The 18670-nt window shown below is 52.1% G+C and overlaps 1 protein-coding gene and 1 long non-coding RNA gene across 4 annotated transcripts in view; one reads left to right on the forward strand and one right to left on the reverse strand.

The window, feature by feature from the left end:
• Positions 1-18670, forward strand: part of MNT (MAX network transcriptional repressor) — a 73156-nt gene that overhangs the window by 24720 nt on the left and 29766 nt on the right. The window contains exon 3 of one of the 3 annotated variants that reach the window (XM_027751688.2): positions 14588-14690. In XM_027751688.2, the coding sequence (XP_027607489.2) occupies positions 14657-14690 (34 nt within the window). In that variant the 5' untranslated portion in view covers positions 14588-14656. Of the gene's footprint in view, positions 1-14587; positions 14691-16189; positions 16318-17124; positions 17400-18670 lie in introns of those variants that run through there. The other 2 variants (XM_027751687.2, XM_039387081.1) reach the window with 2 other exon arrangements.
• On the reverse strand, positions 11645-15568 carry LOC120324431. Its single transcript, XR_005565736.1, has 2 exons — positions 13563-15568; positions 11645-12193 (listed from the first exon to the last, which is right to left on the reverse strand). It is a non-coding gene; the product is annotated as an uncharacterized LOC120324431 (long non-coding RNA).

Below are 18670 nucleotides of genomic sequence, written 5' to 3' on the forward strand. Positions count from 1 at the left end.
TTTCACTGAGCTGAGGCATAGAAGCTGTTTGTGTATGAGGTCAGTGGGAAACTGCTACTCCACAACCAGAACACAGGGGCAAGAAATCAGCAAATTCGGCTTTGAATCAATGAAATCTTCCTTTAAGGCTGCTTGGCAGTTCCAGGTGTACTTGTTCTACACTGAAATGCAAATCTACCATTTGAAAGATGCAAGTGTTTTCAGATTAATCAAAATTCCATTGTACTTTCTTCCTAAATTTCAACTGCTCCTTTTCATTGCCCATCACACACACACTTGTTTCCATTTCACATTTTCAGCTAGTGTGTGCAGAAAGAAAATTTCATTATGAAAACCCCTGCTAGGAGTGTGCTGTGCTGCTCCCAGGGCATGCCCAGATCTAATCTGGGATTATCTCCCTCCCGACAGCTGCCTGCTAAACCGCTGCTCCCAGTCTAGACCTCGTGTCCCGCACGTTCCTGGCGTGCTGAGTCGGCACAGGAGCGGGGCTGGCTCGGGGCTGGCTCCGGGCCCCTCCTCGCGCCTCCAGATGCAAACCAAGTGCCTGATACCACTTCTGGCAGCAGGAGCTGCACAGGCTGGTTGCTCAGGCACTGTCATTAGTCCTGGCTCTCTAAATCTTTCATAACAGCTATTGAATACACTCTTATTATTTCACAACTCTGCACCTTTTCCTTCACTGTTTGCTCTGATGCACCAACAGTGGAGAGCAGCAGCACATTTATGTGCTAACAGCCCAGATAACAGACATGATAAATAAACATATAGAAACCTGGAGGAACTTAATGCAGAGCCTTATTTCAATTTTTTTATGCATCCAAAAATCAATAAAGATTTTGTCATCCTCTTCTGACCTCCTACCTGACCTAGTTCTCTTTTAGTTTAGAATTATTCCTTCTCCTTTCCCTCCTCCTCTGGTCTTCTTTCCAGAGGACCACTTTGGTAACTTTTAACTCCCTTATTAGCTAAACTGCTACAAGGACAGCAGACGAATGAATTCCATGGGAAATTATGTGTGCAGACTTTCTCATTTGAAGAGGTGATTATCCTATAACAGTCTCCAACCACTCCACATTTGCCATCCACTGACAGTGCTGCAGGACTCCCAGTTAAATGATATGGCATAATTTTACATCTCACTCACTCTTCTAAAATCAAACTGCCCTTGCAGTGAGCAGCTGACACCTACAGCCATATGCTGATCTGTCTCAAAGTGCAATGTAAGCCTTTCTCTAGGATTTGCATTTTTGAAGGTAAATCTACAGATTCCCTCACCTGAGCAGACTCTCCACAGGAGCTGCAGCCAGTCAGCAGAGTCCTTACAGCCTCACTTACTGTTTTCTTCTCTCTGACTCCCAATGTGCCTTGTCTGTTTTGATCTGCTCCTGTATTTTTCTGAGAAGATGAAGAACCAAAAAGTCACGGTCTTGCATTGTGCTCACATCCATCTCTCATCCCAAAGGAACTGGAATACTCAGTGGTTCATCTGCGTTCTCTTCCCCCCCGAGTGACAGAGGGCAGAGCTGATGGCCTTGGTGGTCCCCACCCTTCCTGGGAGGGCTCTGTGGGCCGTGTTCTCCTCCCATGAGCTGCTCCCATGCCATTGTCCATTTGGCAGGACTGTTTGCCCCTGCTCTGGATCTGAGGTGGATCCCAGGCAGTGGCTCACTTGCCAGGCCAGGCTCAGCCCGTGTCAGGTTGGAGTGTTACCCACCCAAGTGCTGATGAGCACTCCTGTAATGCTCTCCCAGTGCAAACTGTTATTTCTTATTTTGTCCTTCTGGGACACCTGAGCACAGGTGGACTTTTGTAGACATTAGTCATCTTTATCAGGCAAAAGATTTTACTCCATAAACAAATAATTGGAAAATCAAGTTAGAATTTGATTCATCACATTGTTTTCCTCTCTTGATATAATTTAGAATCATATCAGAAGTGACTGATGTAATAGACTTCGAGGTTCATCTTGTAGTTACAAACTGATGGCCTAGTCCAGGGTGAGCAGATTGATCAAATCTGGTAGGCAAGGGGTGAAGTATCAGACTCCAGAATCCTTGGATGCATTTTAAACATCCAATTCAAATAAATGCAGCTTACAGGAAGAGTTCTACCTATCATGTTTAGGGCAGAGAGAAGGTCTAAGTTAGGATATTGCTGACACCACTGCTGTACTGCGATTAAAATATGGCTTTTGATTAGTAAACAGATGGATTTTGATCTGCATCATGAGCCTGAATGAATTTGTTGCCAGTTCTTGAAGCAATTTGTGTTCTTGGAATCAAACTACCAAACAGTAACAGATGTGAGTACATTGAGCTGTCAAGAGCTTAATGAAGTAAAACAGAGATCACTACTCAGTTTCAGAGAAGGGTTAAGGGGATCCCTTTTTGAAAGATAATTATTTAGGACAGCACACCTGTCATTAGGCCGCAGAAGATACCAAAAATTAACCACTATCTCACATGAATTCTCGCTCTGCCACATGTGGTTGAAATGATAGACAGAGTTGTAGCTCAAAATTAATTGAGCTTTCAAATCGGGACAAAGTGGGAGAAAAAATTATCTAGGATTATTAAAAGCAGTTGAAATTGCCAGCACAGCACACTTTACAGTAGTATGGAACATTCCCTTTCAACCCTTAATAGTATAAAGACAATTTGGTACCCAGAACACTGACAGTTAAATCCAGCACAGTACATGCAGCCATACTGACACTGCTTTCAGCAGGGTGTGGGGACAGAGAGCAGAGCCTGGCCCTGGCAGAGGCTGTTGGAGTGTTCAGACAGTGCCCAGCACCAGCAGGGCTTCGTCCACCCGAGGCCTGCCCGGGGTGAACTGTGACACTGTGCAGGAGCAGAGCTGCTTTCTGTGCACAGCCGAGAGGGGTGGGAGCTCCATCAGTGGTTCCATCTCCTGCTGGCTGTGCCTGGATGACCCAGGCCATGGAAATCAATGAAGGCAGCAGCTGCTCCTCTCCATGATGTGGAGATGCACGTGTGGAGTCACAGTTAGAGCTGTGAAGATGCTCTGTCGGGTTTTGTCCCAAGTGGAATGGGGTGTAAAAGCTCAGCCTTGGGTCAGGTCTGCAGAACTACCCAGAGGCCCACAAATCTCACAACCCACCAGCTGGTAGGAGCCTCCCCTCCTCTCCCCATGTGATGTGTGGCTGGGGGAGATCACCTCCATAGGAGACTTTCATCATTTAGCATCCTACTGATGCTCGCTTTTCCTCTCCACAGGAATCCTGACCCCAAATGATTGTAAATTACCAGGCAGAAATCTTTGATCAGTCACCAATTAGCTCCCTTCCTTCCAACATGAAAAGCTCTGTATGAGGGAGCTCTGGTGGCTTCAGTATGGAGAGTTAACATTTGAATTCAGCACATTGGGAGGTTGGTTACCTGTTACTTGTTCCTGAACTGAAAATTTCCTCTGTGGCTCTTCTTTTATAGTGTTGCTTTCAATGTCAACACAAACCCAGTGTGTACATATGAATACTGGTACTTTCTCCATCTTACAAAGACTGAAATGGCATGGCTGGCCCCGTGCTTGGCTGCAGCCCATGCTCTCAGGGATCACATTCCTCCTGCATTTTCACAACTGCAAAGAGAAAGATTTGCTTTCCTTTTGAATGAAGGGTTTTTCAGTTGCAATTCTGCACAATTTTTATATTTCTAAAGACTTAATGATACTTTCCAAATGGGAAACTCTATTTTTAAGACTGAGTGTGAGTATGGCTTCAGCCAACACACAAGGGACTGAAGGCCCCTTGCCCTGAGCTGGGGTGGGGCTCACCAAGTGATCCTGTTTGTAGGGTCAGGTTTGGTGTTTGCAAAAGTTTGACCTTCTATAAACTATTGTTGAGTTTTAGCATGCTCTCAAGTTCTCATCCTGTAGTAAGTTTAGGACTTTTATTTTTTTAACTCTACATTATCTTACTTACTCCTTCCCAGTGGGAAGTGCCCCACATACTGAATCCAGCAGTGGCAGCCACAGAATTAGACTCTCACTTCCCCTGTGAAAACATTGCAAAGTTTCTCTTGAATTTTGTTCTACTTTTGTTAAACCCATGCAATGATTTTTAACTGTAAAATAAGTTTTACTGACTCTTGCCCTCCCAAAGCAGATATCTAAAATAAACCCAGTGATCATTAGCTTGCTATGTTACAGTAACTACTAAAAACAGGGGAGATATTGGTGTCACCACTGAAACAGGCAGATCTTGTCATGGAAAAAAAGCTCTTGAGGTAGTGAAAACAAAACAGCCCAAAACAAGTGGTGTCAGGGTAAACAGAGGAGGGTGAGAAGTCCCTTTCCTAAGGCCTTTCTTAGCAAATCCAGGAATGCCCAGTGCCACTCTGGAAGTGGGTTCCTCATGCCCTATGGAGCTCTGTGGATGCCCTGCCAGCTCTGTGGGGCTGCCTGGGTATGAGGGGCTGCTGGAGCTCAGCAGCTGGGGAGAAGCATGGCTGAACTGTCCTCTTCTGCCATTTTTAAAAAGAATAAAACAGTTCCATTCGTTCTTTATTTTTCTTTCACTTGTTATTTTACAAAAAGAAGCCTTTTTCTGCTAGGATGTCTTAAAGTAAATGTGTTGTAGGAATTTGTTTTTTATGGATATGTCTTCATTCACAATCAGTAGATAATTGCATTAAACTGTCTTTACCTGGAGAGGTTTGAAAATCATGTTAAACCCAACAGTCACATAACTGCCCAAACGACAGATCATTTACAGACTGAGATCCTCCCTTTTCCCCCAAACCAAAAGTCCTTTCAGAGGAAAGGTGTTACCACGCACCACCTGTCTCTCCAGCTGTCAAGATCTTGAGTCCATTCATTAACCACAGGCAGCTCTTTAAAATTCTGCCCCTGATCGTACATTTTCTGGAGACTATTGAGCTGAGCTGACAAATACCCTCTCTGTGCTGGTGGCTGGGTGATGGGCCCTGCTCTGGGGGAGAAGGCTTTCTCCACCATTTTGGTCACGTTCCTTTAACTGTCCGTGATGGAACCAGCACTTGGCACAGGGCACAGGGCTGGCGTGGGGCCAGCTGTCTGTCACCTCATGGCTGTGTCACCCTGGGCTCTGACAACCCACTGGGCGATCCTGGGCAAAGCTGAGTACTGGGTTGGCACTGGTCTGTGCCCAAATACAAAGTTTCAAAGCTCTATTCTGTCTGGAGTTTTTTTTAACTCAGAAGTGAGTCACAAAAAATTACGGGTAAAAATAGGGGGAAAGTGGATTTTCTTCCCTTTGCTACACTGGTTTTATTTATGGCCCAGTTACAGCATAACAGCTTGCTGAATATCCAGGAGGCCACTGGGCAATCTACAAGAAAATGCAATCCACAAGCAAAGGAGCAAGGGAAGAAGGAAAGCAACTTACCCTGTGGCACAAATAAAAGTGAACCCCAACAATAGCATGTGCTCAGGGAACACAATAAAGCAAAGGCTGCTTCAGTGGTGATCGCACGCATCCCTAACTGCTGCTCTGGGAGCATCCCGAGGGCACTGCCCACATGGGTGACCCACGCACCTTTACACCCTGCCAGGGGCTCACCCTTGTTCTGCGGAGGAGAAACAGGCATTTATTTAAATCAAAAGTGACTGCAACAATCCAGCACAAACATTCCATTTCAAAGCCATTACTCCCGCTCTTCTTCCAGCCCTCCCTGCCAGCAGAGGGCCAGGGAAGGTGCTGCTCATGGTGGGTTTGGGCTGCCATGCCAGGGGCTCTTCCCATCACTGCTGTGGTCAGTGGGCTCCTTGTCCAGGGTTCCCCAACAACAGCCTGGTGCTGGTTCAGTGACTGTGGTGTCCCTGTCCCTGCGTGTGCCCGTGTGTCCACTTGTGCAAGGGCACAGTGGGGCAAGGGCCTGTCACAACTGGGGGCAAAATGACTGCAAGTTGCTGATGGAGCCCTGGGACGCAGTGGGCAGCAGCAGCCAGAGCAGGAGCCAGCTAAGCAGAAATATTGGCCTACATTTTTTTCTCTGCCTGGTGGAAGGCATGTGAGTTTCTATGGCAACTTGTGTTTTCTGTTCGTCAGGCCTACTGACTCACTTCTGGGGGAGCCGTGGAGAAAAAAGATTTGTTTTCTTTCCCTGCCAAGTCAAGTGGCTCCTTTCCTGCAGCCCAGAGCTCTCATCTGAGGGCTTCTGGTTGGGATTTGTGGCTGGTGTGGCTTTGCAGCATCAGTTTAGGGCCGCAAGACAAGACAGTTGAACGTGACAACATCCTCATCCCCTTGGGGAATCCTTGGCAACGAGTTGAGTTTCTCTGTGTCACAAGAGGCCGCCAGCCCAGCTGACACCCTGGGACGGCCGGGCTGGCGCTGGTGGCAGCGCGGGCTGTGCAGGAGGGCAGCACGGGGGCTCCTGGCACAGGCCTGTGCCATGGGGTGGCTGGAGCACACACCCCGGGTGAGCTTGTGAGTGCTGATGGCACAAAATGATCAGAGAGGCCTAAAGCAGTCGTTGCTGAGGGCAGTTTTTGTGGGGGGAATCAGCTGGAGGGGACACAGCTCAGCAGGAGGAGTGGACTCATGTGCAGAGCCCAGAGTCAGGCAGGGCAGAACACATTTGATCCTGAGCACCTTTGTAGTGATCGGCCTATTTTTTTTAATCTACTAATCCATTTTGACTTATTCGATTGTCAGCCTTGCTTTAACAGCTCCACATCCTTGCAGACCAGTGTCCATTGCTAAAATATTTCATTTTTGGTTTCGTGGTGGCATCTTGAGCTCCCTGTATCAAACCTTCCATGGGAACAGGGCAGCATGTACAGGCGTTCCATGGTCTCACCTCATCACCTCAGCTTTTCTAATTGGGAAACTTTCCTGGATAAGCAAGCTCGATTTTCCAGCAGAGCTCAGGGATGCTGAGTAACCATTTCTCCTTAAAATGAAGGGGGAGCTTTGTAACCACTTCTCTCAGGCTCCGCTGAAAATTCCAGCTATTATACCCTGGAGAACACTGCAAGCACTCGCACGACCAGCAATTCTTCTGAAGCTTTTTCTTTTGCCTAATCACAAACATATGGTACACTTTAGGGGAGATTATCCTTACATTGTTAGCTTTAAAATGCAGCTTTCTTCCAGCTTTCCAAGGTCACAGCAGCTATCCAGTTAAACGCTAGGGCAGAAATAAAACGTTAACGCAGCATGACCTTGGTCAATCAGTTAATCTTTCTCTACCCTATTTACTCCAGCAATATAAAAATCCATCCCTACACACTGCAGAGTGCTTTGAGATCCTGGGGTGAAAGGTACATCATAAGCCAGAGTATTAATTATTGAAGCCCTGATAGTGTGCGTGGTGCTGGAGGGAATGCAGATGAATTTACTCTCCGTGTCTGTGTTTGTGCCGCACGTCCGTCGGTCACGGGGCTGCAGCCACCAGTGAGACCCCAGGCCCTGCACCACTGAGAGGTGTGGGAGGGCCCCAGCAGCAACAGTGCTGCTGCTCCAGGGAGTAAGAATGGAATAAACACCTTTGTCAGCATTTGATGTAGAGCTCCTCATTAGTTAATTAATTAATAAAGGTCAGAGCAGCCAGCTCTGAGGCACAGGGCCCGCTGTCACCCCAGCTTGTCACCCACAGAACGGTGTGTGGGTACGTGTGGTAACGCGAGGGGGCCAAGGCTCCTGCCTCTTGTTCCCTGTTGCTATTCAGTCCTTGAGGTTTGTGGGAAAACCTAATCTGAAATTACTCACAAATGGGTTTTCTGGCTGTTACATTAAGCTGGATTACGTGGCATAGACCATTGATTTTTAGATTTGAGAGTGCTGAATAATTTATATGCACATTGCCTTCTAACCCAGACTGTGGCTGTTTGATGGCTCTGGCCCTTCCTAGAGCAGACCCAGACAATGGCAGTGGTAGGATATAGCCAAACTTCCAACTCTCTTACTTTTCAGTGTCTGCTTTAAAAAAAGGGGATTGATTCTACCATTGTTTTGTTATTGAGGTTTTATTTTATAGTGTCCAGTAGTGCTATCCCACTGTAAGCACAAAGCTTTATTGTAGAGCTGCTGTTCCTTAAAACCAGCTTTTGCTATCCTTCCATTTTAATATGGCCATATATTATGATATTGAAATGATCGATACAAGCATGAGTACACAGAGAAAGAAAGGGAAAATTGTCTTTTTATGAACCATGCAGCTGTTTATCATAAATCTAAACAAAACTCTTTTTCAGAACTTTTGTCAAATTGAATTGGCTTGTGCCATCCAAACACCTATTGTCACACATGTGTATTGTAGAATACATTTAAAAATAAAAGAGCATGTTGGCACAGAAGTTATTTAGCTGGTGTTTGCACTGTCCTTGTGCAGATACTCCACTTCTGAAGAGCTTAATACACTCTTGTGTGAATTTAAGTCTTGTTCAGATGTTGATGATAGGTTTGTAATTTCTCTAATAACTTCATTTTATTTTTAATATTCTGCATCTTTACTGACTGTAGCAAACAGAGTGGAATGTGTCAATTTTCCTCTTGAGCTGGGTCAGCTTTCGTTAACTCATCAAAGGCAAGAAACATCTATTAAGTGTTCTTTTGCTGAGTCCTCAATTTGAATGAACTTGCAGGGAGCAGCAAATATTTTTCTCCCATTTTCTGTAGCCCAGTTCCTCAGAGGTCGCAGCTACCCCAGAGAGCAGCCTGACAGCTGAGGAACACTGCTCCAGACAAGTCCAAATGCCACTGTAATTATAATAGCCCTGTAATAATCTCCCCTAAATACACCAGCCTCCATCCATCAAATGGCTGATCCTCTGTATGAAACCCCTCAGGAACTGGAATCACACCATGCTGGTACCAAACTGCTCCATGCCTTCATCAAGGCAGTGCATTATCCTCACACAGTCAGGTATTGACCCCATGTCTGAGGCTGATGTTTGCAGTGGGGTTTTTGACAGGGATTGCTCAGGGCTGGGGATGGATGGCTGCTCGTGGTGCTTTGCACCCTGCCCCCAGCAGCCCTGCTTGCCCTTGGGTGCACAGAGATGGAGACAGGGATCCCGGGCAGGGATGGCAGGGCCAGGCTGAGGCCAGTTCTGCAGCGCAGGGCCTCGAGCGAGGTCAGCCTCTTCACTGAGGGGAACCACGGGGCATCCTGTCCAGCAGCAGCACCAGCTCTGTGTGTGGGTGCCTAGCTTAGAAAATTCAGGCCTGTTTTACATTGCACATCCCTCTCCATGGTCCAGGTGGATGAGGTTCACCCATCCAAACTCTCATATCCTTAACTTGCCTGTTTCTCCAGCGTGTTCTGTTTTGGTTGGGTTGGTTTTATTTTAGTTGCAGACTTGCACAGCTCTTAGTGGGGCTGCATTAAAGACAAGGACTGGTGTGATGTGTACAGATCTCGCAAATGCTGCACGAGATAGAAACTGCTCTCCCTCCACAGATGGGTTTGGGCCGGGAGGGACCTCAAAGCTCATCCAGTTCCACCCTCTGCCATGGGCAGAGACACCTTCCACTATCCTAGGTTGCTCCAAACCCTGTCCAACCTGGTCTTGGACACTCCCAGGCAGCCACAGCTTCTGTGGACAACCTGTGCCAGAGCCTCACCATCCTTAGAGGGAAGAATTTCTTCCCAATATCCCATCAAACCCTGCAGGAATTGCTGCAGGAAGGTCAGGACAGCACCAAAAGTGATCGCCGGGCTGGAGGATCCATCTAGAAATGTTTGCTGGATTGAAATGATATTGTTCTTTGAAACAGAAACAGCAGAACCCCTTTCTTTCATGACGCTCATTGCCATTGCTCATTAGCTGTTGCAGCTAATTATCGCCCGCTCGCTGGGCTGCGAGTTTAATACCGGCGTTTTGGGAAGCTCCGCAAACACCCCACGCGGTTTGCGCACTCCAGCTGTGCCGCTGCTGCCGGGATCGCTGCGGGATCGGGGCCGGGATGCGGCGGGATCGCTGCGGGATCGGGGCCGGGATGCGGCGGGATCGCTGCGGGATCGGGGCCGGGATGCGGCGGGATCGCTGCGGGATCGGGGCCGGGATGCGGCGGCGCGGAGCCCCCTCTGCCGGCGGCTGCCGGACCTGCCGGGCTCGGCGGCCCCGGGGCTCGGGGCGAGCGGCGCCCCCGGACACCGACCCCGGACACAGACCCCAGATACCGACCCCGAACACCGACCCCGGACACAGACCCCGAGCACCGACCCCGGACACAGACCCCAGATACCGACCCCGGACACAGACCCCGAGCACCGACCCCAAACACCGACCCCAAACACCGACCCCGAACACAGACCCCGAGCACCGACCCCAAACACCGAGCCCGGACACCGACCCCGGGCGGGGGAACAGAGCGATCCCGAGGGTTCGTCTGCGCAGCAGAGCCCGCTCGGATCAAAGCGCTCGGCAGCTGTCGTGTCCAGGGTTCATCACTTGGCACGGGTTTTAGTGCAGGTAAAGGGTGACTCGAAGCCACGCAGAGGCCAATCCAGTTCTCCGCGGACAAGGCTCGGGTTTTTCTGCGTATTTTGTGGATTAAATTGTCTCGTTCCGAGCAGATATTTTTTCACAGACCATCATTTGCAGCGGCCTGGGATGATGTGTTCAGTGTTCATGTCTGGGTCAGCCATTGCTCCAAACCTGGGAGACCTCAGCATGCAGCCTATGGACTTTGGATGGACCTTTCCCTCCCCCTGTTCCTCAGCAGTTCCAGCAGCAGGTTCTGCAGCTGACTGCAGTCCATTCCCGTGGCACGGAGGTTCCCTGCACCGTTGCAAACAACACAGGGTCAGGTTCTTACCTGCTGAGAGACCAGCACGGCTGATACCGCCTGGCACTTCCACATGGGCCACATCCAGAACTCAAACCCGGACCCGAGCACATGCTTGGGTTGCACATGTGAAGACCACAGGCTTCTGCAGCGTGCCCTGAAAAGCCAGCCCGAGGTGTGAGCCCCAGGAGCCCAACAAGCATTTGGGAATCCCAGGGGAGCTCTTCAGTCACGTTCCTTGGGCCCATCTCTCTAAGGCTCGTCTGTAGCAGCATGTGCCCTCCTAGTAGAAATATAATGAATTATGAATTATTGGCATAGTAAAAACTGTCCTTATGTCATGCTGAAGTTACTGGACCAGTACAGGGATTAGTGGGTAAAACCAGGAGGAATCTGGAGAGTTAGAGGCCTTGTGATTCCAGTGTCGGCATTCCCGGCGCTGCCCGAGGGTGGGTGTCAGGTGCTGCTGCAGAGAAACGGGAGTTTTCAGCCATATCAGCAGACCTGTGGGACCCATTCATCACACACATCCTGCTTAACCACTCTCCATGATTAAATATTTACAATAAGAATTTCTTCATCATTAAAACCCTAAATAAAAGGATTACAGAGAAAGTCAGAATAGTTCAGTAGGAAACAGCACTAATTATTTTCACCCTTGTGGGTTTTTCTGCATTCAGTACTTGAATTTCAAAATGAAAATATTGAGATAAACTCCCGCTTTCATGTTAGCACAGTTGGGGGGATTTCTTATTTGGTGTGAAGCTTGAAAAGGGAAAATTAACACTCATTTAATCATTTACATTCAGTCATAATTTAGGCCCTGAGCAACAAAGCATTTAAGCAGGAGATACAAATTTAGGCAGTCACGTATTCCAGTGACTCCAGATGGATTATTCAGTGGCCTGAAGTGAAAAGTTGTTTATTCAGAGTAGGGGAAGTGCAAAATTCCCATGTGCTGGAAGCTGAGTCGTGGATCCCAACTGGGGCAGATGGATACTGGGAGTTTTTGATCCGGGGTACAGAACACAGAGCTCAGTCCCCTCACGGCCACCAGCGCTGGTGGGGATCCCTGGTTCACAGGGACTTTGTGACCTAAAGTCAGGAAATTAATGAGAGTCATTTCTGAGCTCGGGAAAGTCACAGAGATGAATATTGCCAGAAAGCTGAACCCACTGCCGGTCGAGGGCCACAGAAATCCCGAGGATGGTTGGAGCACGGAGGAGCTGTTTGCTGCACAGCCAGAAAGGAAACAAGCAGCAGAGCAGGAAGGGATTGTCAGGTCTCCAGCACTACTGCAGTTATTCTTCCACATCTGCACAGCTGAAGTGGGTTTTGCTTAAACATCCATCACGTCCCTATTATAGGATATGTGTAGGATATTAGGTGATCCTTGTGGCGTTGTAAGACAGGGTCATCCTCAAATGGCAATTTTCATCTCCTTTCAAATCTTGTCTGTTTTTTGGGGGGAGAAGGGCAGATATAAGGAAAGATGATGAATGCCATAACCACTGCTGGTTTTTCCTGCACTGTCTATATATGAATATCATCATCATGATCTTATATAAATAAATCTAAGCCCATTCAAACTTTATAAAATGCCATCAATAACCCTGAAAACAAAGAAAGGCATTTACTGAGTACAACAGCCCAGCTCTGTGATTAAGGTACTATCCAAATTCACCGCTCGGAGTGTTTCAGAGGGATTTCCTTTGGGCTCAACTACAGCCACAAAATAGTAGAGATCAATATCTGTACCATCCAATGAGTATCATTGGATGAGTATCATGAGTATCATCCAATGCCATCTAAAGGACTGACTAAACAGGAAATAATACACAGATAAGAAGATAAAATGCCCTTGGCATTTCCTCAAAACAGGTAAAAAGACTCACCTCTCAACCTATATATGCTTGTGAGGAGACAAAAGGTATGAATTCTTATAAGTTACATCTAATCTTTAGAAAAGATGAAAAAAACATTAGTCAGGATTTGACTGAAAGTTTTAGAACCACAGATGGAAACTGAAGAGGCTCCTGGCCCCCCAGCACAGGGCTGGACATGGGCAGCTCCAGCAGTGCCACCAGAGTACCACCTGCAGTGCCATCTGCTCAGGAGCCACAGGAGCCTGCTCTCCCTGGGAAGCGACTCCTGCCTGTGGGTTGTTGTCAGGAGTAGCCCAGGTGAGGAAGAGCAGTGTAACCCCAGCAGAGTCCCCGAGGCTGGGCGGCCTGAGGGGAAGGACAGCTCCGACTTCAGAGCCAGCCCCTCTGCCCCTCGGTGCCCCCAGCCCCTGAGGGCTGTGTCTGCCAGGGTTGTGGAGGTAGCCCAGTGCCTGCTCTTCCCTCGTGTGGGCTTAACAGGATAGAAATTGGACCTCTTGGTACTTCTGGCACATATGCAAAGTTTTAAACGCTGTCCCTAAAATGTTCACGAAGTCAACCCAGGCAATCTAAGTGTTCTGGTTTATTGCTGTCCCCAGTAACAGGGTCAAATGATTCAGCAAAAACCTCTCCATGTAATCCTACAGAGGTAGATGAATACACAGTTGATGGATTTTGGATGTGTACCCAAGCTGCTGCATTGGCCAGGTCCAAAAACTTGCAATAAATAAATTTAATCAGGAAATATCACTCTGATATGAATGTTTAATGGCACTGATTTATACTTTGAGCTGCCAAAGCCAGGAGCCAGCTTAGCAGTTGAGAGCCCACAGAGCTCAAGGTTTCAAAACAAGCAACTCTCCTTGGAGATTAGTGTTGCAAAAGATGCAAGCAGGCAGGAAAAGGAATGTTTTGCCTCCTGCTAAGCTATTCAAATGTACCTGAAAACGTTTCTTTCAAAAGCTGTGTTTGATCAAGTACCCTCCATTAGAGCACTGCCTCTTGTATGGCCCATATACTCCTCTAGTGACTCCTTTTTTCTTTCTATTGTTTTGTCTCACCCACTAAAACCCGAGAGTCTGTGGTCCCTGCAGGGGCACAGAGCCAGGAGGTCTCTGCTGGGCTGTAACGTCCCGGGCAGGTCCCGTGGTAAGCAGTGCAGTTTGTACAGCAGGTTTGATGGCAGAATAGCAATTCCTTCTTCAGTCTGAGTCCGTCTGGAGAGCACAGTAAGCCCAGGTGGTTTGTAGGATTACACACAGAGAGAGGTGGTTGGAGAAGGAACGAACAGGCTCCCCAGGGCAGTGGTCACAGCACTGACAGAGTTCAAGAAGCATTTGGATGATACTCAGGCACTGCAGGGCTAAGGTATGGACTCCATGACCCTTGTGGGTCCCTTCCAGCTCAGGATATTCTGTGGTTCTGTGATTCTGTAGGTCTGTGGTTCTGTGATCAGATAAACACTGCAAATGTCACTGTACCTGGCTGGAAGGTGATCTCCCCCAGCCACGCATCACATCACCTTGTGGGGATGTCCTGCCTTTTGAAGTGCCAGCTGCCCAGTGTAAGCCCTGCAGAGTGACAGCCCTGCAGCAGGCACAGCACAGCCAGCACAGGGGCTCTGCTGCTGCTCTCCAGCTGTGTTTGCCAGGTGCTGAGCCATCCTTGCCTCCTCTGCTGGGATCAGCATGATTTTTGGATGTAACATATACACGCACACACAACACATGCAAATTATACCTGAATACATCCAGGTTACAAAGGGAAGAACTTGTGAGATGTCAGGTTTGGTCCGCCCCAAAGAGCTCTGTCTGAGCTCCCTAAGGCCACGTGCACTGTGTGATTCACGGTGCCCACGGTGCTGTTCCACAGGCTGAGCTCAGCACACAGCCCGGGCAGTGCTCTGGGGAACCAGGCTGGCTGATGGAAGCCATTCCTGGTGCTAAAACTTCTTCATTCATTGCAGGGAGGAATGAGTGAGGTGGTTTGCAGAGAAGATGGATGAGTGGAAAGCAGCTGAGAAATTCCATGAGAAATGAAGCTCGTCCCTCCATGCCTGAAGGTACCAGGTGAGTTACTGTGGCCAGGCTTTATCCACATCTACATCTTATCTACCTCTTCTGCTCATGCATTGTGATGATACTCTCATTATGTGGTGAGGAATTCAGATAACACAGGAATGAGTTCATGGCAAAGCCCAGGAGGAAATGACTCCTTCCATGTGCAGAGGAGGATCTGATGAGCGTGCAGTACGTGAGGCCACCAGCCACACGCTGAGCAAGGACAAGATATCACCCTGACTGGGGAACAGGAGCACTTTGGAGTCAGCCCCAAGCTCCACAAGCCAGTACGGCCCAGCTCACGAGGGTTTGGGTTTGTCACCTTCCGAGGCCATTCCTCAGGGTAGTTTTTGGGTTGTGAATTCCTTAATGTTTTTAAGTAGAATAAAAATTCTCACATGAAAATTGTTTTTTTTTTCAATCCCATTCCTTCCACGAGAAGAATTGTTTTTTCTGATCAGTTTCTTTCCCTTTACTTCAGTGTCTTGAAGTCAATCAGAGACAGAGACTTGGAATGGAAAATTTCTGTGTGGATAATTGAAGTTCAATTTAGTTTTGCACGCTAATGACAAAGGGGCTCTACAAAGGAAAACGTTGCTCAAGTTACGCATAAGTGCTGCACTGGAAGGTGTTTCCAAAGGAGCGGCGCTGACCTTTCCCAACGTGCTCCCTTCTTTCCTCGCCTTTATCCACAGAAAGGGCTTGGCCGTTCCGTCCCGTGCAGCCTCCCACCAGGTGCGGCACAGGACACGCCAGAGCTCCCAGTCACACGCAGCCACAGCCTGTGACTCGGGGCAGCTCGGGACGGTTCTGCAGGAACGGGACAGAACTCGGGAGCCCTGCGGGGGCAGCGCCGGGCCGAGCCCCTCCCGCGGGGATCCGAGCGCGGTGCCGGGCGGGGCACAGCTCTCGCACGGGCCGCTCCGCAAGGGACGGGCGTTTAACGCAGCGCCGTTATTCGTCCCGGCCGGGGGCGCGCGGGGCGGGCGCGGCGGGTGCGGGCCCCGCACGTGCGCGGGGCGGGCGCGGCGGGCGCGGCCCCTTTAAGGCGCGCGGCGGCGCGGGGCGCCCATGTGGAGGGCAGCACGCGTGTTGTGCTGCGCGCCCATTGGCTCGCGCGCGCTGACAGCGCGGCCCGGGCCGCGAGCGCACTGCGGGGGGAGCGCCGCCCGCAAAACGCGGCGCCCGGATCGCGCCGCCGCCGGATCGGGCCGGCGCCCGCCGCGCCCCGCGCCTCGCGCCCGCTCCGGGGCCGCCCGGGGCCGCGCCCGCCCCGCGCCGCCGGCGGAGCCGCGGGGCCTCCCCCGCGCGCCCCGGGCTGGGCCGGCCTCCGCGTCGCGGCCCGCCCCGTCCCGTCCGGGCGGCGCCCCGCGCTCCGCTCCGCGTCTTGGCGCCGCCCGCCGCGTAGTAGCGGGGCCGCGCCAGCGCCCGCCTGTTGTGTTTCTGTTGCCACCCGCCATCTTGTCGCCAGCGCTGCGGCCGGCGGGGCGAGCCCGGGGCGAGCGGGCGGGGCGGGCCCGCGCTCCGGGCGGCGGCGGCGGCGGTGGCGGCCGGGCCCGCGCCATGAGCATCGAGACGCTGCTGGAGGCGGCGCGGTTCCTGGAGTGGCAAGCGCAGCAGCAGCAGACCGCACGTGGTGAGGGGCCGCCCGCGCGGGGCCGCGCCTGACAGCCCCGGCCGGCCGGGCCGGCACGGGCGCGGGTACCGGGGCGGGGGGGCACCGGCGCGGGCTTTGCGCTGCCGGCGGGGCCCGGCCGGGGCGGCGGCGGCGGGGGAAGCCCGGGGCGGGCGGGGCGGTGACAGGGCACGGGGGGCTCGGGGGCAGCGCGGCGCGGCCCTTCGGGGGCTCCGTGCGGGGGGGCGGCCCCGACCGGCCCCGCTCCCGCCGGGGGCGCCGCCGCCCCCGCCCCGCGCGCTGCGTGTCCCCGGCCGGCGGGGGGGCGGGGCCGTGACGCGCCAGGCCCCGCCCCCCACCACGTGCGCGCGGCCCCGCCCCGCGCGGCCCCCCCGGGGCTGCGGGACCCGCCCGGGACCCCGGGACGGGACGGGGGAATCCCCGCACCGCTGTGTCGCCTCGGCGGTCCCGGGCCTTCCGCGAGCCGCGGCCGTGCCCCGGGGGCCGCCGCCCGCGCGTGGCTGCAGGAGAACAGCCCCGGCCGCGCTCCCGCGGCGGCCCCGGCGCGGGGACTCGGGTGGACCTGCGGGAGCGGCGCTTTGTGCCGCCGCCGCCGCCCATTGTGTCGGTGATGAGTCACGCAGCAGACGGGGGATGCGGGGCCGCGCAGGGCCGGCAGGATTCCCGAGCCCGGAACAAACCCCGGGATTTGGGGCCGCGCTCCCCGCCGGGCGGTGACAGCTCCGGCGCAGCCCCCGGCCCGGGACAGCCCCCTCGGCCCCGCCAGCCCCGTGCTGGTACCACCTCCGGGCTCACACCGGGTGGCTGTGCCCGGGGTTCGTGCTCTGCAGGGCCGTGAGTGGTGGCTCCTGCTGCCGGAGAGATTCCCACTGCGATCCGGCTGCCCTGCACTGTGGGAACATCCTGTGAGTGGGTGCGACAAGTGAGGGTCTGGGATACAGAGGAGCAGGAGGGACCTGGCTCATCGTGCTGGGCAACCTCTGAGGCAAGAATATTTGCTGAGTGGGACATGGGCGAGGCAACACTCCAAGGAAAAGACATCATGCAGGTTTCCCAGCTCCAGGAGAAGCTCACAGGGATGGGTCAGGATGTGGTGTTACACCAGAGCCTGCTGCAGGCAGGAGCTGCCAGGGTGAGCGTCTGGAGCCTGGCATAGCTCTCTCAGGCACTGCTGGGGGGCACAGGCCCCGTGCCCGCTGCACAGACATGTCAGGCCTGAGCTGGCTGCAGGAGTAGCAGCATCAGTGAAAATGTGGCCACGTCAGGGAAGTCAGAGCACCAGGAAGATGTGTGGCACGGGAGGGAGGAGCCCGGCGTGTGACCTTTGGGTGGCAGGAAGATGTCAGGGTAGAGCACAAGCAGAGGAGTAGCTGGGAAAGACTGGGAAGCAATGAAGTGTTCAGGGTTGGCTTCCTTCCCTTGCCTTCTTCCTCTCCTGCCCCTTCAAATCTGTGTTCTGAGAAGTGTTATGGTCTGCATTGCACCCCCAGTTACCCTGCAGAACTCCAGGGGTCCAGTCTGGCCTGAAAATCGTGCATGTTGGGAACAGCATTAAATGATGTAAACCTGAGCTGATCTAAGGTTGCTGGGGGTATCACACCTATAATACCTACACTTTTGGTTTTCCATACCTGGGAATAAATGGTGGGAAATGTCTCCCAATCAGCCAGACACTCATCATCCCATCCTTATGAAAAACAAACTGATAGAAGGAAAACCAGAAAGGCTGTGGAGGAAAGGAGAGCAGAATGTCTCAGGGAGGGAAGGTGGTCAAGGTATGGCAGGTCCCCTCTGTGGGGATCCCTGTCATGTGGAGCACTGCAGGACCTGCTCAGGAAAACATGGGGTGTGAGGCACAGCTCATCCCACCTGCCGGGAGCACCAGGGCCACCTCCAGCCAGCCAGAGCTGGTGGAGACTGTGCTCTGTGCAGTGTGGGACTGAGAGGGAGAGCTTTCGAGGAGAGGAGATGAAGAAGGATTCCTTGAAAGCAAACAGCATTTGGATCTTCACATTCTCCTTGTACTTTGGGAGGTCAGGCTGGCAGCTTTCATCGCTGCTTTGTCAATCTTTTTGCGGTTGATGGTTACTGGGGTGCAGCCTGGATGATCTCCAGCTTTGAGGTGCTGCTGGTGGGAGAGCTCAAGCCCTTGCCATGGTAGTGGGGTGCTGGTGCAGCACCATGGGCTGGTTCCCGTGAGCACACACACGTCTGAGCGGTGACGTCCCGTTCCCCGCCCGTCACCACTGCCTCTGCTCGGCTCTGGGCCGTGTCCCGGCAGGGACCAGCGTGGCTTCTCCTGCCCCTTCAACCTCTTCCACCAGTGGAAAATTAAACCGTGTAGGCTTTGCTT

The sequence above is a fragment of the Pipra filicauda genome, unplaced genomic scaffold (assembly GCF_003945595.2).
Source record: "Pipra filicauda isolate LSUMZ 115617 unplaced genomic scaffold, ASM394559v2 scaffold120_size2142806_pilon, whole genome shotgun sequence".
Lineage (NCBI taxonomy): Eukaryota > Metazoa > Chordata > Aves > Passeriformes > Pipridae > Pipra > Pipra filicauda.